This window comes from Typopeltis vanoorti, chromosome 22 (assembly GCF_054136105.1).
Source record: "Typopeltis vanoorti isolate ZY-2024b chromosome 22, IOZ_Tvanoo_1.0, whole genome shotgun sequence".
NCBI lineage: Eukaryota > Metazoa > Arthropoda > Arachnida > Uropygi > Thelyphonidae > Typopeltis > Typopeltis vanoorti.
Window position 1 is genome coordinate 96,963,264 of NC_143570.1, and position 23,973 is coordinate 96,987,236.

At 36.9% G+C, this 23,973-nt stretch overlaps 1 protein-coding gene across 1 annotated transcript in view; it reads right to left on the reverse strand.

Moving 5' to 3' along the window:
- LOC150094582 (voltage-dependent calcium channel subunit alpha-2/delta-3-like) overlaps window positions 1-23,973 on the reverse strand; it is a 1,537,934-nt gene that overhangs the window by 56,284 nt on the left and 1,457,677 nt on the right. Inside the window, exon 32 of the mRNA XM_090412095.1 lies at window positions 7,456-7,518. Within this exon, the coding sequence (XP_090268221.1) occupies window positions 7,456-7,518 (63 nt within the window). The remainder of the gene's footprint in view (window positions 1-7,455; window positions 7,519-23,973) is intronic.

Sequence of the window (23,973 nt, forward strand, 5' to 3'; positions counted from 1 at the left end):
ATGAATATCTCCATCCAAATCTTCACCAATATCAGTAATATACAAGTTAAACAGTAATGGCCATAAAACAGATGCCTGAGGCACTCCGCTAGTGACTTTCATTTTCCTGGATATCGCTCCCTCATACACAACTTGCTGATACCTATCAGACAGCCAAACTCCAATCCAATGCACCAATTTATTATCCAACCCCATCCGCTCCAGTTTGACTGTCAATTTATCATGAGGTACTTTATCAAAAGCCTTTGGTAAATCCAAGTATATATCACTGTGTATCCTTCTCCTCTGTCCAAGGAAGCAGTCACTATATTGTAATAAGTAAGTAGATTACTAAAACATGACCTCTCTTTAGCAAATCCATGATCTCCATCAAAGATGATACCATTGTTGTCAACCCAACTCTGGATCCTAGTTCTCACAAGTTTCTCCAACAACTTAACCACAACACCGGACACACAGATAGGCCTATAGTTTAACGCTCGAGTTTGATCACCTCTTTTATGAAGTGGCACAATCTTGCCCTACTTCCACTCCTTAAGGACTTGACTGAGTGCAAGACTCGTATTAAAAAAATTTATCACACATTCCTTCAGAATACGTGGGGATATATTATCAAGTCCCACAGCCTTATTAACATCTAGTTTACTCAACTCCCCATACACCTCTTGCTCACTTACAGTCAGTCTCTCCTCCCCCATCATCTACTATTCTCAATCTCTCCATGAAGTCATATTCACAAGATTGAAAGACCTGTACGAACTGCTCATTAAGTATCTCCACCACACATTCTGCAACAGCTGTCTTTATACCATTTTCTCCAATCAATGTCATCCTTCCATAACAATTCTTTCTTTCGCTGGCTACATATCAAAAAACCCCTTAGGATTCTTTTTGGCTTCATTAGCTAACTGCTGTTCATACCTCTCTTTAGCTACAGTCACCAACCAAGTCACCCTCCTTGCCTGGTCTTTGTAGACCTTATGGAATTGGTTATTTCCATTTCTCTTATGCTGCCTCCACAATGCCCTCTTTCTCTGTATCGCATGCTTAATCTCTTTATTCATCAATCTCACACCTACTTTATTTAACCTTCTCACCCTTGGAATACATTTAGACATTGCATCTACTACATAGTTTTTGAAAATCCCCAAAGCTGCATTGATCTCTTTTCCAGCTAACTCCTCATTCCATGTTACACCTACAACCTGTCTCATGAGCTCTTCATACTCATCCCCCCCCCCCCCTTGTGGTTCCACATATACCCTTTATCACAGAGGTCCTCACACTGCTGGCAACCACCCAGGTAATCACATCATGGTCACTCTCACCAATTGGTGGGTGATTTGACACCTCATTTATAATTGCATCCTCTGATGAGATGACCAAATCAAAGACCCTGAATCCTCGCGTGCACTCTATTACATACTGTCCAAGGTAGTTATCCCTCAAAAACTCAAGAAACTCATTTTCTTTACTTCCAGTTGCTATCTCATCATTCCAGTCTATATTGTCATAATTAAAACCACCCATAATGATCACCCTTTTCTTATTTGCTTGGCTAATTTGATTATATATTTCATTATCACCACCAACACCACCCACATTTCCTGGTCTATAACAACATCCAACCAAGTATGTGATTCCATTCACCTCTATCTCACGGTGCCTCAAAATCACTGGCACTATTTCCCCTCTTGCATCTCTACTTTGTATGGACATAACTCTTTCTCTATCATCAATAGCACTCCCCCTGCCTTTTTACCCTTTCTATCCTCACGAAACACATCGTACCCTTCCATCTCTATTCCTGTTAGGATGTCGTCCTCTTCTAACCATGTCTCACTTATTCCGACAATCTTTGGGTGAACAGACACAATTAATGCAACTATTTCAACTGCCTTGTTTCTTATACTTCTAGCATTTGTATATAAACACAACAGCTAATTTCTGGATCTACAGATAGTTTCACTGATACCCCACTCGATGTGATCTCTCAAAACCTGACTGGGGCCATTTCCTTTTCTGCTTATTAATTTTAAAACCCTTTTCAATTCCAACTGTTTCTTCTTGATCCCAGGTCATCCCATTCCTTTCTACACATGCTCTCACCTCCTCTCGGAGCATCTACCTTTCTGATGCTGTGTATCCCTGTCCACCCTGAGCCTCCCCGTTTTCTTGTTCCCCTTGCACATCGATTGTCACATTTTCTATACTCATACCACTCGCTTCCTCATTCATAACCACCTCTTCAATCTCTCCTAACTTACTCTCCTGCTCTTCCACATCACTGCCGCTTGATCTGATTTATTCTCTCTCACTCTACTCACTTTTCTACCTTCTAGCAGCAGTCTCTCCAAGCGACTCACACCATAACCACTCAAATGCAGTCCATTGCTCCCATACAGCTCACTTTGTCCCTCAAACTCATTCCACACTTTAAAAAAATGCACTCCCATCTCCTCACACCAGCCAGCATATCATTCATAATCCTTGCTCTCCGCCTCATCTCACCACAGTCATACCTAGGCAACACGCTTGCTACTCTTCCTGTCACACTATTCTCTTATCCTTGTAAGCAGCCTCCTGATATCCATTCTGACACTCTCTTTGTTCTCTGTCAAATCATTCGTACCGATTAAAACCATTAACTCCTTTGCTCGCTCCCTCCTCATATCCAATGCCTCAATCATTCTACTCATTTTACCACCTGGAAATCATACCTTATGCATCTTATCATCCAGCACACCTTTAATAATGGAGTCACCATACAATGCCACTCGCTCATCTTTCGTTAACTCTTTCTTGCCATCATGGTTTGTTTTAATATTTTTTACCTGAATTTTCTTAATTTCATTCCGCATCCATTAGATCTCTTTCCTCTACCAATCCAATTCAACTTCTGAATCTCGCGTCACATTTCTCTCTATCATTCAATCTTCCTAATTTTCTAACTCTCGATCCCCTCTTCTCACTTTAACTCTCATTCATCCTTCTGTGCTTCCGTACTTTCGGTCCAAGATGCGTTCAACTTTCGCTATCATTGATTCTTTCGATTGTTTTTCACTTCGATTCCTTTATCATGCCATTTCCAGTTTCATTCATTCTCTCCATTTCATTTCCTTCCGCTACTCTCACCTCACTTTCGTACTTTTTAATATCTGTTACGGTTTTCAAATTGCGCTTTTCTTTTTTACTGGATTTTTTAACATTTTTTTAGCCTCTCTCTTTCAAACGTGCACTCATTTTCCCCGCGAAAATTTTGCTACTAACACTTTCTGTCATCAATTTCATATTTGCATTCATCAATTCCTCGTTCAGGTCACATTTCGCATACACCCTCCTTCGATCCTCACCAAATATCCACAAATCATTTATGTAATCGAAAGAATACATATAGCACACCTCACACTTAACGAAACGACTGAAATCTAAATTAAAATCATGGTATGACAAAGCCGCCATCCATGTTTTCTGCCGGTACTGCTCTAAGGTCTAATGATAACGAATTCGTAATTATTTCTGTAATTATGCTATAAAACTCTGTAGTACAACAATCACACAAAAAACCACAATAATACACCATCAAATCAAAGAAAACAATCAACGAATCAACAAAAATCACAGATCTTTCAGAAGCTTTCTAACAGCACGTTATTTCACCAGATAGCCTCGAACCTGATTATAAGTTTCAAATTCTTAATATGCTATACCCAGAGCCGGCGCTAGGAACTTTGTCGCCCGCATGCAATGTCTATCTAAGCGTCCCTGTAACGATCCGGGCGTGTGTGGTTCTTTTACGATAATAAAAATTTAAATTATTTGAAATTTCTTAAATAAATTTTGACAGAACAGCCACACGTTGGTTCGCTAAATGTAACGAATCTGGGGTGTTGACTAGGCAGGATAATCGTTAAAAGCCCGAATATTCAAATAATTCTCAAAAGTTAAAGGAAATTTTGATAAATCCACTTGACTTTAATCATTGAATATAATGATACAGGGAACATAGCCTTCTCACCGACCCGAATCGCTAACAAAATTAAAATGAATTTTAATTAAAGTTAAAATTTATTTGAACTAAAGTTTAAAAAATTCTTGCATTTAGTAACTTGTAAAAAATTTTTAATAATTTTTATAAGGGGAACTATCTTTTACGAAAATAAAAGAAACTCGAGACAGATGAGAAAATAAGAAAATAATTCAGAAATAATTAGAACATTTAATATAAGTATTCAAAAAATAACATCTTAACGTCTAATTCTGATTAGCAAAAACAAGTGTTCTCTGCCAGGTTGGCAGCAAAACGACCCAGAGGAAGACCAAGATATAGGTGGATTGATACGGTACAAAGTGCCTTAGACGATAGAAATATAAGATCTGATGATGTTGAAGCCTTGACAAGTAACAGACTGATTTGGAGGAAAATTGTAGATAGGAAGTTAGTAATGATGTAATTTTTTCCATGTAGTACTATCATACCCTGTACACCCCTTGAGGGTACATGGCAGGAATTTGATGATGACGTCTAATTCTGTACATACATCATTTTCAATAGCTATTAATGGGAAACAAACAAGCTTTTTTGTGACATACTTGTTCTTAACCCATTAATGTACCAATTAAAAATCAGAAAGCGGTCGTTTATCTGCCAATGTTTTGGGTGAGGGTGATTTGCTAGATCAAATTCATCATTATTTGAAATATAATGATGAATTTGTGCTAACACAATAGCTGATACATGCCGTTGGCAACTTTTCTCGGCTGAAAGGAAATAGGAAATGTTTTGCTTGCTTACTTCTCATATCTATGCCTCAATCACTCTACTTATTCTATCTCCAGTAAAACACACTTTGTGCATCCTAGGATACTAAGTTATCATCATTGTCAACATTTTCTCCTGGATAAACTTAAGATTTAGTTTTGTTTCAGAAGGTTTTGTTATTGTATACTAAGTTAATCTGGTATCATCTGAAATTTTCTGGCATTCTCATCCATATCTTATTTTGTAACTTGATTGAAGGTGTTACTAATGGCTAGATTTCTTTGTCCATAAAAGTTCTACTAATTTTTCAACAATTCCATATCTTGTACCAATTTCAAAATTCCCAACTGTCTTATTTTCCTTCTCCAACTATCATGTTAAAATTTCCCATTAATATAAAGTTGTAAATGTTTTTTGCCTGGTCTATTAGGTCATTGATTGCTTCATATATAGTCTGTCTACTTTTTCCTCTTGTGTTAGATATTAGCATATGAACAGTGTATTTTTTTTGCTAGCTATTTCAAGCTGTTGATTATCCTGTTGATGACATGTAGAATATTTTCTATTCTGTTGTCCTTTGCCTTATTAAATATTAAATTTATTCCATTGTTATTGAAAGTAAGACAGAAAGGATATAGTAAGTTATTCCAAAACTCACTATATTCTTTCTGTCTTACTTTGAATACAGCTATGATGTTAACATTCAACTTTCTTAATTTTCTTTTAGTTCCTCCAAATTTCCTGTTCATAGGAATGATCTTACATTTCAAGTTGATATTCTGATGCAAAGGTTTCACTTGATAATGATCAAAGGGACCTTGCTAGCTCCTGCTGGAAATGACTCTTCTTACGAAAACTCCATTTTCATCAGTTTCTATATATTTTCTTTTGATTCTTTCCATAACAACTTACATTGGAAAACACACTATTTATAGTATTTTTTTTTTTTTTGTTTTCTGCATTGGACAACCCTGAAAAAAGTCATCAAAGAGACCACTCAAGATAATCTCTACAACCATTCCATAACCAGAACTCTGGTTGTATTCTAGCACATCTTAAGGATGTATATACCCTCATAACATATTTAAAATACAATACATGATTTGTAGAAAATATTGGATTGATGCAGAAGAAATTTTTTAATACCCAACAAGGAGAGAGAGAGAGAGAGAATATGGGTCACTCCTTGTAAATTACATAAGTCTGGTTAGCAAGGGTGTGAGGACTATATGCTAGAGTAAGTTGTGAGTGCTCTGTCAGTAAACATGTTCAAGGAGAATTGTGATATGTATTGTGTTACTAATGGTTAATGTGAGCGTCTGGCAATGCGATTTCAGACTTTGTGGAAATACCTATGTAATAATAATAATCCAAATGTATTATAAGATGATTCTGTTCATTTTACAAGAAGAAAATCTGCCATCACTATTTGAAAGAGCTAAATCAGACAGAACTGAAAAGTTTCAGATAAAATAACAGATATAGGAATGCCAATAATGCATCAATGAATGCCAGGAGAGAGTATCACGAACAAACAGAATGAGTATGTAGAGCTGATACCTCCAGCCTATCCAAAGATTGCCTGGTATAAGTGAAGCATGGTTGAGAGAAGACAATATCCTGATAGGAACAGTAGTATAGGGTTAAGCATATTTTGACAGTATAGAAAGAATAAATGAAATGGTGGAGTGTGATGAGTTGTGCACTCTCAGGACAGAGAGTTTGGAATGAAATGCCACTGAGGGTTTTGAGAGTATGATATGAGGAAGAGGAGGATAGGGTAGCATATTCAGTAGGATGTTGCTACAGACAAGAGAATGTAGAGTAGAAGATTACGATTTTAGCTAGGAAAGTGAGTGATGATTTTAACTATAGCCATATAAACTGGATAAAGAAAACAGGATACAGTAATAAGGGAGTTGCATTTGTGAAATTCTTGTAGGACAAACATGTTAGGCATCTTGTGAAGGAGGGAACACAAGGATCTAGAGTTCCTAATTTAATTGTGACTAAGGCACTGGTGAGAATCACCATGTAGTCTTGAACTGATAATGAATAGAAATGCATCAAAGTATTGAGGAGGAAGAAATTTATGTGGAATCATGTTTCAGGCAACAATAACAGACTTAGAGCAACCTAATGGATGAAAAGTGAAGGAAGAGCAATTCAGTAAAGCATAGGAGCTAACTGTTGTTGGCTGATCAACGAGGAGTGTGAGGTAAGTGTATTAAATAAAAATAAATTCTTCTGTCTTTTATTCCCTATAGCAAGAAAGAAGGCCAAGAAAAAATACCATATTCTAGGTGAAATAATGCAGTTAACAATACCCCAAACACAAGAGGAAACCGTAGGAAAGGGCATTTCATCTCTATCTAACTATACTTTTGGAGAATGAAGGGTAGTTCAATATCCACCTTTGACTTCTGTATGAGACTAGTTAACTCACCATTGGTTGACAAACCTTTATAAAAGTTCTTTTATTCAGGACTACCATGGAGTCCTGAATAAAAATAAATTCCTTAATAATTTATTAAAAAATAAATTAGAGCATCTCTGTGGAGCAAAACTATATCAAATGCAATCTATTCAACTAAAGTAATTATTAATATTGTTACTTAGTTCACACTGTTTTCAATAATATTCAATAGTATCAATAATTTTCTATACAAATAAATAGTGTTAATGGAACTTACATGCTCATGGATTTCTGATACGATGACAAAGCCATTATTATCCAAAAGAAAACAGTCAAGTTGCTGCAAGAAAATAAATAAATAAATAAATAAATAAATAAATATATATATATATATATATATATTCAAGATACCAAGTAATTTTATATAAACTTGGTTTTTAATCCTATTTCCCAAGTAAGCAAACAGACAAGTAAGTCAAGTTTGCGCATGCACGTAGTGCAAGTCTGAGGCAACTCATAGTAGTGCCACTCTAAGGAAACTCGTGGTAAAGGTGGATTAAGTTCTGATCACTTTCCTTAGTATTTTTCCCTTAATGTAAAGCACATTCCCTTGCAGAGATGTATGATGCTATGCATTAAAGGCAATGGTCACTAGCCATACCGGTTTCCACCTTTATTGAGGTCTCTTCAATAAAGGTGGAAACCGGTATGGTTTCCACCTTTATTGAAGAGACCTCAATAAATTGAAGAGATGGAAACCGGTATGGTTTCCATCTCTTCAGTGGGAGCCAGACCTGAAAATGCTAAGGTTGAAGTAATGCAGAGTTTATGAATTTTACCTAAACAAGTTGCCACAAAGTGCTTTGACCTCATTAAATAAAATCTCAGGATGAGAGATAGATGTAGAAAGTTTTTTAACTTGGGTATATTATGTATTCAAGATACCAAGTAATTTTATATAAACTTGGTTTTTAATCCTATTTCCCAAGTAAGTCAAGTTTGTGCCTGCACGTAGTGCAAGTCTGAGACAACTCATGGTAGTGCCACTCTAGGCAATATATAATAATGATAATAATAAAATAATAATAATAAGAAGAATATATATATATATATAATATTGAAGAAATCAGTACTGATATAGAACCAATAAAATTAAAAGAACTAAAAGAAACAATCAAGGTATGGGTATCAAAAAATAGAAAATCAACCAGAGTAGATGGGATAACACAGCACTTTGAAAATATGGTGGAGAATATTTATACATCACAGATTCTTAAAATGAATAAATAATTATTATGATCTTTTTCTTGACCACTAGTATTAATAAATTAAAGACTTAATTCTGTATGTTAGTCAAGTAGATAATAGTTTAATATCCGACGTTTCACTGACTGATATCTGTCAGCATTTTCAAAGGATACACTGGTAAGCAATAGAAAGTAACAAAAACTAGGAAACTAACCAACAATTCTAAAAATTATATAAAGTTATCACTGTGTGTGATACCATGATATAATATGCGTGTCGCAAGTACAAGTAGGCACCATTACGTCCAATAGTAGATGGTATCCATTCACCTACTTACAGACTATCAAAATATCTAGCCAAAATGTTGCAAGAACGCATTCACAATATGGATTCTTATATCAAGAACTCCCAACATTTCTTGGAAAAATTAAAAAAACATCCATATCTCTGAAGATATTATTATGGCTAGCCTGGATGTCACATCTCTGTTCACAAATATTCCAGTTTCAGAAGTCATCGATATCTTAGAAAACCTGTTCCCACCAAACATCACCAAGTTGTTCAAGCATTGCTTAACTTCGAACTATTTTACATGGCAAAAAACATACTACAAACAACTTAATGGATTAGCCATGGGTAGCCCTCTCTCTCATTCATGTGCCGACCTATTCTTAGAAAATCTGGAAATTCAAATTTTATCCCAAATTACCCCTAAACCAACCACATGGTTTAAGTATGTTGACGACATATCATTTGGAATCACAAAAAAGAGGAACTAATAGATTATCTAAACAAAATTAATTGCTTCCACAACACTATCAAGTTCACTTTGGAACTAGAAAAAGATAATAAACTTCCATTCCTAGACGTCCTTATTAAGAAACAAACTGACAATAGCATCAACCTGTCGGTATACAGAAAACCTACTAACATAGGCGCTACCTCCATTTCGACTTGTCTCACCACATATCCCAGAAACTCAGCATTATCCATATGCTCAAAAAAAGAGCTATACAGTATACCACAGACCCTGGCAACTTAGAAGAAGAATTAATGAAAATATCCAGAGATCTATCCCTAAATGGCTACCATACAAGAATCATCAACAAGATTCTCTTTAGTGACATACAGCAAAGACAATGAGATGAAACCCAATACATAAACTCTGTAACAATTCCATTTGTTAGTACCATATCCAAAAAATTAGCTCTTCTTCTAAAAATATATAATATCGGAGTAACCTTCAAACCTATTGAGACCATTCAAAAGTTTATAAGATCACCGAAAGATAGCCATCCTTTCTACAAATACTCTGGAGTTTATAGCATACCCTGTTCGTGTGGTATTAATTACATCAGACAGACATCTAGAAGTCTTGTAACAAGAAAGATGGAACACATAGGCTATGTAAGGAACAACAGACAGGATATACAGGCCTTTCTTCCCACTTTGCCTCTACCAACCATAATATTGAATGGGATATGTGCCATACGTCCTACATAGAAGAGAAATACAATTCCAGAACATTTAAAGAAGCTGCTACAGTCGCTTGTTCAACAGGTAACTTAAATAAGAATCAAGACCTAATCTTACCAGATATATGGAAAACGCTAATCAGATCATTTAACTAAAAAAAAATTAACTTTCATGAAAATTACAATAAATTTCTCAACAAATAAGACGTATTTGCGACACGCGTATTATATCATTGTATCATGCACAGTGATAACTTTATATAATTTTTAGAATTGTCGGTTAGTTTCCTAGTTTTTGTTACTTTCTATTGCTTACCAGTGTATCCTTTGAAAATGCTGACAGATGTCAGTCAGTGAAACATCGGATATTAAACTATTATCTACTTGACTAACATACAGAATTAAGTCTTTAATTTATAAATAAATAATTGTTGGAGGAAATGTGAGGTTCTATCAGATTGGATAAAAGCTAAGGTTATATTTATATTTAAGAAAGCAGACAGAGATGATTGTGATGGTTGGTGCGAATGACACTTGAGAGGCAATGTAAATCAGGTGGCGAGAAATCTGAGATGCTTGCTTGAGATTGTACGAAAGAAAATGCAGAGAGGAAAGATTGTGCGCATGTTTCCCAGGTATGATAGTGATCAGCTGAGCAGAAGAGCAGTAATAATGAATAGCATAATAGCCAGAATGTGTCAGAAGAGAGGATTGGAATATTATTATTATTATTGTTCTGGGCAACTCCGAGGAGTCAACAGACTCATCGAGGGAGGCCCTAACATCATGTCAAGAACAACTATTCGACATTCACACAGTATCTATCATACCTTGCCCTGCCTTGAACTCATTCACGGTCGTAGCACCCACAACAGACTCTGGAAGCTTATTCCACTCATTCACCACTCTCCAAGTAAAAAACCTAGCTCTAAATCCCTTGTCAACCACGCACTTGCCCAGCTTCCATGCATGGCCCTTAGTCCAATATGTGGATGCAATAAGTAGAATTCCCTGGGTAGATGGTAGCAAGGGTGACTTCTTGTGGAAATGGTGCTTGGGGGAAGGGGGACGACATCAGGTAACACTGAGTCCAGTGAGGTTGAGAAGAAACAATGATAGGTATAGATGCATTGACATTTTTATGCTCTATATCAATGCCAGGAGTATCCGAAATAAAGGAGATGAATTGGTGGTGCTGTTAGCCTCAGCCTGGCCAAAGATTATTGGGATCTTTGAGACGTGGTTGATGAAAAATGATATAATAACAGGAATAGAAGTAGCAGGGTACAGCATTTTTCGGCATGATAGAAAGGGAAAACGATGTGGTTGAGTACTGCTTATGATAAGTGATGACTTATGTCCTCTAAGAGTGGAATTTTTGGAAGGCACCGACAATAATGGTTTCGAAAGCATATGGTGCGAGGTAGAGGTGGGCAAGACAGAATATTTAGTGGGGTGCTGCTACAAGCCAAGGAGCACAGAGGGTGGGGAGCAGGAGATGTTTAGGCAGTTGAGCTTGCCAAGTTCAAGAAGAAGAATGATTGTTATGGGAGATTTTAACTACAGCAGAATAAGCTGGGAAGAGGACAATGCATGTAGTAATCACGTAATGGAATTTCTAGAATTCTTGAGGGACAAATGTCTTAGGCAACATGTAATAGAGGGAACAAGAGGTTCAAGAGTCTTGGATTTGGTCATAGCATCAGAAGAGCTGATAATAACTAAGATACCATCTCTCCCTCCAGTCGAAGAGAGTGACATGTGGTTTTCACTTGGAAGATGAATAGATATGCATGAATATCAAAGAAAAGGGAACTTATGTGGAATTATTAGGTGGGTGATTACAATAGTCTTAGATATCAACCTAGGACAGTTCCGTGGAGTGAGGGGAACTGAAAGGGTGAGATATCATTAGCACTTGTGTAATACAGCAATAGTAAGCTGTATTTCACGAGTGAAGAAGAGAGCACAATTTGGTGTAAAGTGGATGACAAACAATATCAAACAGGAACTGCAGGTGAAAAAGAGGTTATGGAAGAGATATTAGGAGAGGGGGGAGAGCAGATGCATGAGGAATATAAGATTCAGGTCAGGAGAGTGACTAGTATGGTGAGGGAGGCAAAACTGGAATATGAGAAGAGATTGGCACTAAGATCCATAGAAAATCCTAGGGAATTTACTTAAATATAAAGAGCCAATAGGCTTCATTTTGGAGATATAAACATTATTCAAATTAAGGGGATATTAATTTCCACATTGTTTTAAAACCGAATAAGAAACTCAAAGTTTGGAAACAGAGAGTTTCATGCCGAATATAGTAAATTATAAAAGTATCGGCGGTTACTGGCGTGAGCTAATGCAAGTAGTTCTAGTACGTAGTACAATCTGAGGCAACTCGTTGCAAAGGTGGGGAAAGTTCTGATCGTTAATCTTGGTATTTTCCATAATGTAAAAACACATTTCCTAGGAAATGTATGCTGTTATTACATTATGGTGGGAGGTCACTACCCAGACCAGTTTCAGCCTTTTTTGAGGCTTCATCAGTGAGTAGCTAGACCAAATACATACGAAAGGGTATAGTGAAAAGAACTTATATACTCTGCTATACGAGTTGTCAAACAGGTGCAACCATTAAGTTACTTAAATATAAAGAGCCAATAGGCTTCATTTTAGTGATATAAACATTATTCAAATTAAGGGGATATTAAATCCCATATTGTTTTAAAACCAAATAAAAAGTGCAGGCCAGAAGGGTAACGAGTGTGGTAAGAAAAGCAAAAAAGGATTACGAAAGAATATTGGTCATGCAGGCTAAAGAGAATCCTAAACAGTTTTTTAGATATGTAGCAAGTAAAAGAAAAAATGTACACAGCAGAATGATTTTAAAGAATGCCGATGGTAGGGAGGTAACTGAATCAGTTGATATACTTGAGTTACTGAGTGAGCATTTTACAAGTATATATCATCCAGGTGGTGACATTGCAGAAATGAATAAACCAGTAGATTATACGGGAATTGTGGTGAATGAAGTGGAGGTGAGGTCTATTGCATAACCTCAATGTCAATACATCCGTGGGATTGGATGGTATACCAGCTCGTGTCGTACGAGAAGCAGCTAAAGAATTGTCAGTACCCTTGACCATTTTGTTTAATTTGAGTCTCAGGTCTGGGTTAGTCCCGACAGGGGGTGGAAAGAGGGGAAAATAGTTCCACTGCATAAAGGAGGTTCCAAGACTGCTGTTGTAAATTACCGACCGATTAGCATATCAGGAATCTTTGTCAAGGTTTTAGAGAAATTAGTTAAGAAAATAATACAGGATTGGATAGATGAAAATGGGATATTGTATGGGGGACAAGACAACATGGTTTTGTGAAGGGTAGATCATGCATCAGTAACTTGCTCACGTTTTATAACACAGTGACAGCTGAACTGGATAGGGGTAATGGGTTTACAGTGATACCACTGGACCTTGCCAAGGCCTTTGACAGGATACCACCTAATCAGTAAACTGGAGCAGATGGGGATAGATATAGGGTTGGTGAGATGGATAGGAGGGTGGTTGAAGGAGAGATACCAGAGAGTGGTTTATGCAGGAATGGAATCTAAAAGACAGCTTGTGACTAACGGTGTGCCGCAGGGCTCTGTTCTTGGACTACTGCTTTTCAATTTGTTCATCAATGATATAGAAAGGATTTGAGAGGAAGTGTTCACTTGTCTGCTGATGATGGAAAGTTGGGTAGAGCAATTGTGAGTGCACAGGATGTCAAAATTTTACAGGATGATTTAGATAGTTTGGAGGACTGGGCTAGGAAAAATGGATGTCAATGTAATGTGGCAAAGTGTAAGGTTATGCACTTTGGGGTGAAAAGAATAGCAGCAGTATATCACATTGGTGGAACCGTACTCCAGGAGATTGATGAGGCCAGGGATTTGGGAGTGTTGGTGGATAGGGAATTGAAGTTTAGGGGGCACATTGCAAAAGTAACTAAATCAGCTCGTCAAATCACTTGGCTTCTGAAAAATACTTTAACATGCAGAGACAAACAAGTTGTTGTTCCTCTGTATCGAGCCTTGATAAGACCCCATCTGGACCACTGTGCCCAGTTATGGGCAACAGGGTTTCTTCATGATGGGGAGGAAGTGGAGAGGATCCAGAGACGAGTGACCAAGATGATAGAAGGTCTGTGGAATGAACCTTATGAAAATAGGTTGAAGATTTGTGGGTTGCAGAGATTGGACGATAGGCGAAGGAGGGGTGATATGACTGAGACATTCAAATTACTGAAGGGTTTCTATAAGATTGATCCAGAAGATATTTTTGAAAATATAACTGGTGGTGGGAGGACTAGGGACCATGCATGGAAGCTGGGCAAGAGCGTGGTTGACAAGGGAGTTAGAGCTAGGTTTTTTACTTGGAGAGTGGTGAATGAGTGGAATAAGCTTCCAGAGTCTGTTGTGGGCGCTACGACCGTGAATGAGTTCAAGGCAAGGTATGATAGATACTGTGTCAATGGCGAATAGTTGTTCTTGACATGATGTTAGGGCCTCCCTCGATAAGTCTGTCGACTCCTTGGAGTTGCCTGGAACAACAAGAACAACAACAACAATAATAATAATAATTGGAATCAGAGAGTTTCATGTCGAATATAGTAAACTACAAAAGTATCGGTGGTTACTAGCGTGAGCTAATGCAAGTAGTCCTAGTACGTATTAGGACTTTCCCCACCTCAGGCAACTCGTTGCAAAGGTGGGGAAAGTTCTGATCGTTAAGCTTGGTATTTTCCATAATGTAAAAACACATTTCCTAGGAAACGTAAGCTGTTATTACATTACGGTGGGAGGTCACTACCCAGACCGGTTTCAGCCTTTTTTGAGGCTTCATCAGTGAGTAGCTAGACCAAATACATACGAAAGGGTATAGCAAAAAGAACTTATATACTCTGCTATATGAGTTGTCAAACAGGTGCAACCATTAAGTTACTTAAATATAAAAAGCCGCTTCATTTCGGCGATATAAACATTATTCAAATTAAGGGGATATTAAATCCCACATTGTTTTAAAACAGAATATAGTAAACTATAAAAGTATCGGCGGTTACTAGCGTGAGCTAATGCAAGTAGTCCTAGTACTTAGTACAATCTCAGGCAACTCCTTGCAAAGGTGGGGAAAGTTCTGATTGCTAATCTTGGTATTTTCCATAATGTAAAAACACATTTCCTAGGAAATGTATGCTGTTATTACATTATGGTGGGAGGTCACTACCCATACCGGTTTCAGCCTTTTTTGATGCTTCATCAGTGAGTAGCCATACCAAATACTTCGCCGATACTTTTATAGTTTACTATATTCGGCATGAAACTCTCTGATTCCAATCTTTGAGTTTCTTATTCGGTTTTAAAACAATGTGGGATTTAATATCCCCTTAATTTGAATAATGTTTATATCACTAAAATGAAGCCTATTGGCTCTTTATATTTAAGTAACTTAATGGTTGCACCTGTTTGACAACTCGTATAGCAGAGTATATAAGTTCTTTTCACTATACACTTTGGTATGTATTTGGTCTAGCTACTCACTGATGAAGCCTCAAAAAAGGCTGAAACTGGTCTGGGTAGTGACCTCCCACCATAATGTAATAACAGCATACATTTCCTAGGAAATGTATTTTTACATTATGGAAAATACCAAGATCAGCGATCAGAACTTTCCCCACCTTTGCAACAAGTTGCCTGAGATTGTACTACGTACTAGCACTACTTGCATTAGCTCACGCCAGTAACCGCCGATACTTTTATAGTTTACTATATTCGGCATGAAACTCTCTGATTCCAATCTTTGAGTTTCTTATTCGGTTTTAAAACAATGGGGGATTTAATATCCCTTAGGGAATTTTTTAGCTATGTGGCCAGTAGGAGGAGAAATGATTGTGGAAGAATGACACTGTTGGTTAAAAATGGGAATGGAGTGACTGATGCAGAGGACATATTGGAGGAGTTCAATGAACATTTTATTGGAGTAGTTCATCCTGGAGAAACAGATTTTAATACTAGATGGATAGGGCAGGTTCGAGGTTTAGAGGTGCAGAAGGAGAGTGTATTCCAAATACTGAGTACTCTGGATGTCAGTAAAGCTGTGAGACTGGATGGTATTTCACCACAGATTTTGCGGTAATGTGCTAAAGAATTGACAGCCCCATTGACCTGGCTTTTCAATGAAGGTCTGGCTATGGGAAAGGTACCCAGGGAATGGAAAGAAGGTAAGATAGTGCCATTGCATAAGGGCGGTAGCAGACTGGAAGTGTATAATTATCGACCAGTTTGTGTATCATCAGTAGTTGTTAAGGTTTTGGAGCTATTAATGAGGGACAATATACAGCAGAGGGTAATGTTATCTGCGAGAATCAACATGGATTTTTTAATAGGCACTCTTGCTTTAGTAATATTGCTTTTTATAATAAAGAACAAGAGCAGTTGTTGAGGGAAAGGCATATACTGCCATTTTTTTGGATTTTGCAAAGGCATTTGATAGGGTACCACATGATAAGCTATACTTAATTTGCAGCACATGGGTTTAGATTTTGGGTTAGTCAACTGGATTCAGAATTGGCTGTCTGATAGGTTCAGAGTGTTGTGCATGGTGAGGCAATATCAAGGAGGCAAAAAGTTACAAGTGGGGTTCCACAGGGCTCAGTACTAGAACCTGTATTGTTTAATCTTTATATCAATGACACTGCCAATGGACTGCAAGTGGATTATCAGTTGTTTGCAGATGATGTGAAGATAGGCCGGGTTATTAGTAATAGTGCAGATGTGGCAGCCCCCCCTTGGAGGGCTGCCATATGAGTCTCTTGACTCCATGAAGGCCTGAATAATAATAATAATAACAATAAATTACAGAGGAATAAGTTTGTTAAATACAGGTTACAAAATTTACAGTAAAATCCTGAATAAAAGACTTAGAAATATTTCAAACAATCTAATTTCAGAATTACATGGTTTCAGACATGGAAGATCATGTATATACAATATTTATGTGTTAAAACAAATTACTGAAAAAAAAGTTGAAGGTTTATTTTTCACTTGGTTAGAGTATAATAAATTTAGTTTAATCCTTTATCCAAGTGTGAGCAAACAAAGTTTGTGCCCGAAAAGTATCTTCAGGACTGGGGTAAGGTGGTACAACACCAGGCAACTCCTTGCAAAGGTGGAGCAAGCTACCAACACTCCTATCTCAGTATCTCCCATAATGCAAAACACATCTCCTTGCAGATATATCTAATGTTATGCATTAAGGGAAGGGCCACAACCCAGACTAGTTTTGACCTTTATTCATGTCTCTTCAGTGGGAGCCAGGCCCAAGTGGAGATACCAGGCAGAAGCATTAGCAGGTCATCTCTACCTATAGGAGTTGCCAAATGGTGTGCCACCCTTTTTTAATAAATTACTCTGGATTTAGAGAAAGATGTTGAAAGTTTATTTTTCACTTGGTTAGAGTATAATAAATCTGCCTGGTATCTCCACTTGGGCCTGGCTCCCACTGAAGAGACCTCAATAAAGGTCGAAACTAGTCTGGGTTGTGGCCCTTCCCTTAATGCATAACATTAGACATATCTGCAAGGAGATGTGTTTTGCATTATGGGAGATATTGAGATAGGAGTGTTGGTAGCTTGCTTCACCTTTGCAAGGAGTGCCCTGGTGTTGTACCACCTTATCCCAGTCCTGAAGATACTTTTCAGGCGCAAACTTTGTTTGCTCACACTTGGATAAAGGATTAAACTAAATTTATTATACTGAAAAAAAGATGAGAATTTAATTTAGAGATTCTTATGGCCTTTATAGATTATGAGAAAGCATTTAATGAAATACACAGAGAAAAACTATGGAATATAATGAAAAAACAAGGATATTCATTACATTTGGTACAAGCTATACAAAGTTTATATAAAGATACAAAAATACAATTACAATTGGATAATAAATTAACAGAAGAGATTGAAATAAATTAAGGCATCAAGATAGGGATGTAACTTATCTCTAATTCTATTTAAAATATATAATGTTCAGATTATTAAAATATGGAAATCAACAATAAAACAAGGTATCCAGTTAATCAGAAGAACTGTTATTAATACAACGCTGTATGCAGATAATCAGATTATATTACAAGACAATGAGAAGTTGACCTTCAAAAATCAGTTAATGAATTAAACAAAATAAACCAACAATACAATTTAAAATTTTACAAAAGAAAACAAAAGTCATGGCATTTAAAGGTCGAGATCATGCTAGATCAAAAATAGTTTATAGAAAATCAAATAATAGAAAAGATGACAAGGTTTAATTATTTAGGTTGCATAATAACATATCTAAAAGATAAAGATATAGATGAAAAAATAATGAAATTTCAGAAAATCTGTGGAACAATTAAAAGGACACTGAAGAAAAAAACAAGATGAGAAACTCGACTAAAATTTTATAAATTAATGGCCACTCCAACTCTAGTATATGGTTCAGAAACATGAACGTTAAAAAGAAAAATGAAAGTAATATACAAGCTGCAGAAATAAGATTTTTGAGAGCAATTAAAATATGTACAAAATTGGATCATATTAGAAATGAAAACATCTGAAAAGAAACTAGATATTTGTAATATAAATGAAAAGATCAAGGAATGTAGAGAGAAATAGAAAGAGATTTTATGAAAGTCTTGTAGTCGGGAAGGTTCCTAAGGAGTGGAAAGAAAGCAAAATAGTACATCTCCACAAGCATGGCTAAGACAGAAGTTTCCAATTATAGACTCGGCTGAATATCTAGAGTTGTGGTCAATGTGTTGAAAAAATTGGTTATGTATAGAATACAGTCAGGGCTGTGCCGTGCTGTTGTGCAGATTGTGCCCTGCACAAGGGTGCTTGAAGATAAGGGGCGCCATTTCACCACAGGAAATAATAAAAAAAAATATATAAATTTTCTTATTCTTGAATTGTATCGTACTATATAAATTACACAATTACAAATTATAGTTAATGCGATAAAAATGAAATTTAAAATCAGTCAAATTATTATGAATGCTTAATAATCTAACAATATTTTTAACTTAATACATCACCAGTTTTATTATAATTTGTTTGAAGTAAAGCATTATCAATATTACAACAGATTTTATTTCACAGAGTAAGCATCGACTCAGCGAAAACTATAAATATTCTCGATTGTTTATTATATTTTTAGTGGAAATTATTAGTTTAAGACAGACTGTGAATTCATTCTTATGCTGTGCTTTGCCCTTTGTGGATGTGTGATTGTGACTGAAATAGGGACATTGTTCTGCAAATTTGGAAGGTAAGAAACTATAACATAATAATTAACAAAATAAATGTTTTTGAAAATTTTTATTATTAAAAATTGCTTATTAATGAATTTTAGTGAAGACAATGTTCTACTATTGTTAAATAAAATTTATTTGTATGTATGCATATAAACTGTTTTGTACTTTTAACAAAGTAAAATTTTTCGCAAAAATTTTTCATGGAAACTTATTTTATGGGGATTCTGAAAAAGTTTTGCACAAGGGTGCCTCCTACCCACGGCGCAGCACTGAATACAGTATTGGGTTGATGGGCATAAGATCCTCCATAATGGTCAGCATGGGTTTGTGAAGGATAGATCTTGCTTCAGCAATCTATTTACGTTTCATGATAAGGTGATGAATGAGTTGGATAGGGGAGGCTCATATCCAGTGATTTTCTTAGACTGTGCAAAGGCATTTGATAAATTACCACATGACAGATGGGTATTAACCATCTTCTGCAACTTATACATCTTCTGTATAAGTTGCAGAAGATGGGATTAGATAACAGACTGGTTAGATTGATTAAATATTGGCATTCTGAAAGATACCAGCAATTTGTATATGAACAGTGTTTCAGAAAAGGAAGGTGACCACTCATTGAATGCCTCGGGGTTCTGTTCTTGGGGCCCTACTATTTAACTTATTTGTTAATGATATTTCATGTGGATTTGACTGGGAATCTTCAAAAGTATGCTGATAACGTAAAGTTAGGTAGAATGTCAGGAGTAGTGCTGATGTTAATTTTCTAGAAGAAGATTGAATAGACTTTTAGCTTGGACAGATGAATGGGGTTGCAGTTTTAAAATTAATAAATGCAAGGAGTTATTGAAGTCCAGAGATATAGGATTACATGCTGTATTGGTGGAGCTGTAATTCAGGAATTGGGTAGGATTCGGGATTTTGGAGTGATGATAGACAACGGAATAAAGTTCTGAGAGCACATGCAATGGTAGCAAAGACTGCACATCACATTGCTACTATAATGAAAAGTACATTGACAGCTAGGGATAAGAAAAATGGCCTTCATGTAAAGCATTGGTCTGACCAGTGTCATAACTAGGTAGGTGCAACGGGTGCACAGGCACAGGGCCCAGGAAAAAGGGGGGGGGGATGAAATGGGGTATCAAAAAATAATCAGTATTATATTTTTATTTTCAAATTTTACAATTTGCTGCTATGGCGACTAATTCCAGAACGTGTTTGGTTAAAGTTAAAAATTAAGTAATCTATTTCTATTGTATTTGTATTATTTTTTATTTTTCAAAAAAAAGGGGGGGCCAAAAATAAAATCTTGCACAGGGCCCGTGACAAGCTAGTTATGGCACTGGGTCCAACCACACATGGACTATTGTGCTCAGATTTGGTCACCTGGATTTCATTGTGATCTGAGAATACTAGAGAGGATCCAAAGAAAAATGACCAAAGTGTTATCAGGACTCTGGAGTGTTGGTTATGAAGATCGTTTGAGGGAATGTTGATGACAGAGTTTGGTGAATAGGAGGAAAATAGGAGATATGTTTGAGACCTTCAAATTAGTTAAGGGATTCTACCAGATTAACATAGAAGGAATTCTAAAATAGTGGATGTAAAGATGGGAAGAGAGGCCACCCCTGGAAGCTGTAGAAAAATGTGCTAAAGAAAGGTGTGAGGAGTAGATTTTTTATGTGCAAAGTTGTTGATGAGTGGAATACATTGCTGGAGTGCATTGTGAATGCTGGGAGTGCTAATAACTTCAAAGTTCATTATGATAGGCATGTTGAGCGGGCCTCCACAATGCATCTGTTGACTCCATGGAGATTGACGAAATAATACTAATAATAAATAAAGCTGATGCATTCACTTCACATCACCTTTTCTGAGAAATTATTATCTCTAATTCTTTTCCCCTGCATTTTACATTCTTTTTTTTAAATTTTAATTATGGAATATTTTACTCGTTCTATATGATCTCCATTCAGAATGCAGCTGAAATTTTCTGGTTACTGCCTATTTTCATAGTTTTGGTATTTTTATTGCTCATTTTCCTGCCATTGTTACAACTGTTATTCAATTTAGTTAGAGAATTCTGGAGACTTGCACTACACACATTTTTAGGAGTACAACATCATCTGCATAAAGGCTTGGCTGGTCGAGTGGTTAGCATATCTGCTCTCCAGCCAAAATATAATAAATTTAGTTTAATCCTTTATCCAAGTGTGTGCAAACAAAGTTTGCGCCTGAAAGTATCTTCAGAACTGGGGTAAAGTGGTACAACACCAAGCAAATCTTTGCAAAGGTGGAGCAAGCTACCAACACTCCTATCTCAGTATCTCCCATAATGCAAAACACATCTCCTTGCAGATATGTATAATGTTATGCATGAAGGGAAGGGAAACTACCCAGGCTAGTTTTGACCTTTATTGAGGTCTCTTCAGTGGGAGCCAGGTCCAAGTGGAGATACCAGGCAGAAGCATTAGCAAGGTCATCTCCTCCTATAGGAGCTGCCAAACGGTGTGATACCTTTTTATTAAATTACTCTAAATTTAGAGAAAGATGTTGAAAGTTTACTTTTCACTTGGTCATACTATAATAAATTTAGTTTAATCCTTTATCCAAGTGTGTACAAACAAAGTTTGCGCCTGAAAGTATCTTCAGGACTGGATTAAAGTAAATAAACTTTCAACATCTTTCTCTAAATCCAGAGTAATTTAATAAAAAGTGGCACACCGTTTGGGAGCTCCTATAGGAGGAGATGACCTTGCTAATGCTTCTGCCTGGTATCTCCACTTGGGCCTGGCTCCCACTGAAGAGACCTCAATAAAGATCGAAACTAGTCTGGGTAGTGGCCCTTCCCTTCATGCATAACATTATACACATCTGCAAGGAGATGGATTTTGCATTATGGGAGATACTAAGATAGGAGTGTTGGTAGCTTGCTCCACCTTTGCAAGGAGTTGCCTGGTGTTGTACCACTTTACCCCAGTCTTGAAGATACTTTCAGGTGCAAACTTTGTTTGCACACAGTTGGATAAAGGATTAAACTAAATTTATTATAGTCTGACCAAGTGAAAAATAAACTTTCAACCTCTCCAGCCAAAAGGCTGCAGATTCGAATCTTGTCATGGGCATGAATGTTTATGAGTGTCTGTGGAAATACTAGTGGTGGTCAGTGGTAGATGGTGTTGATGAAGTTGCAGTCGTTTGATGGATTGAGTAGTGGAGACAGAGTTGTAGAGCAGGTACCCTCCCTTGACCTTGGACTCCCTGGAGGTGTCAATTAATAATAATAATAATAATAAAGCAAAGAGCTAAGTCTGATATCCCCAATTCTATTATCAGGCTTGATGCCACTTTCTTTCATAATGCAATCCATATGGATAATAAATAAGAGTGGATACTGTGGAAGAATGATATTGTGGGATAAAAATGGGAATAGAGTGACTGATGCAGAGGACATAGTGGAATTGTTCAATGAACACTTTATTGGAGTATTTCATCCTAGAGGAGTCAGTTTTAATGCTAGAGGGATAGGGCAGGTTCAAGGTTTAGAGGTACAGGAGGAGAGTGTGTTTCAGATACTGAGTACTCTGGATGTCAGTAAAGCTTTAGTACTGGATGGTATTTCACCACGAGGTTTGAGAGAATGTGCTAGGGAACTAACAGTGCCTTTAACCTGGCTTTTCAATGAAAGTGTGGCTTTGGCAAAGGTGCCCAGGGAATGGAAGGAAAGTAAGATAGTGCCATTGCATAAGGGTGGTAACAGACTGGAAGTGTCTAATTATAGGCCAGTCTGTGTGTCATCAGTAGTTGTTAAGATCTTGGAGAAAGTAGTGAGGGACTGTATACAGCAGATGAGGGTAATGTTATCTGTGAGAGTAAACATGGATTTGTGAAAGGGCGCTCTTGTTTTAACAATATGCTAGCCTTTTATAATAAAGTTACAAGAACATTAGATGAGGGAAAGGCATATACTGCAATTTTCTTAGACTTAGCGAAGCCATTTGACAGGGTGCCCTATGATAAGCTGATATTTAAGTTGCAGCACATGGGTCAGGATGTCAGATTGGTCAACTGGATTAAGGATTGGCTGTCTGATAGGTATCAGAGAATTGTGTATGGTGGAGCAGTTTCAAAGAGGCAGAGGGTTACAAGTGGGGTCTCACAGGGCTCAGTACTGGGACCTATATTGTTTAATCTTTATATCAATGACAGTGCCAGTGGATTACAAGGGGATATTCAGTTGTTTGTGGATGATGCGAAGCTGGAAAGGGTTATTAGTAATAGTGATGTGGTAGCCCTGCAAGAGGATTTGAATAAGCTAGATAGATGGGCAAATGAATGGGGATTTCAGTTTAATGCAGCAAAATGTAAGGTCTTGAGGTTTGGGAAACATCAATGGGATGCTGCATACTCTATGGGAGGAGTTATACTGGAGGATGTAGGGGAGACAAGAGATCTGGGGTTGATGATTGATAGAAACCTGAAGTTTAGGGGACATACTGCAAAGGTGGTAAAGGTAACACAGAGGATTGCTGCAATTATGAGAAGGACACTGACCTGCAGAGATAAGAGGGTTATCATTCCATTGTTTAAGTCTCTGATCAGACCACACTTGTACTATTGTTCTCAGATTTGGTCCCCAGGATTTGAAGGGGATAAATTAACTGTGGAAAAGATACAAAGACGGATGACAAAGATGGTTTCAGGACTGTACAATTTTGGTTATGAGGATCGGCTGAGGGA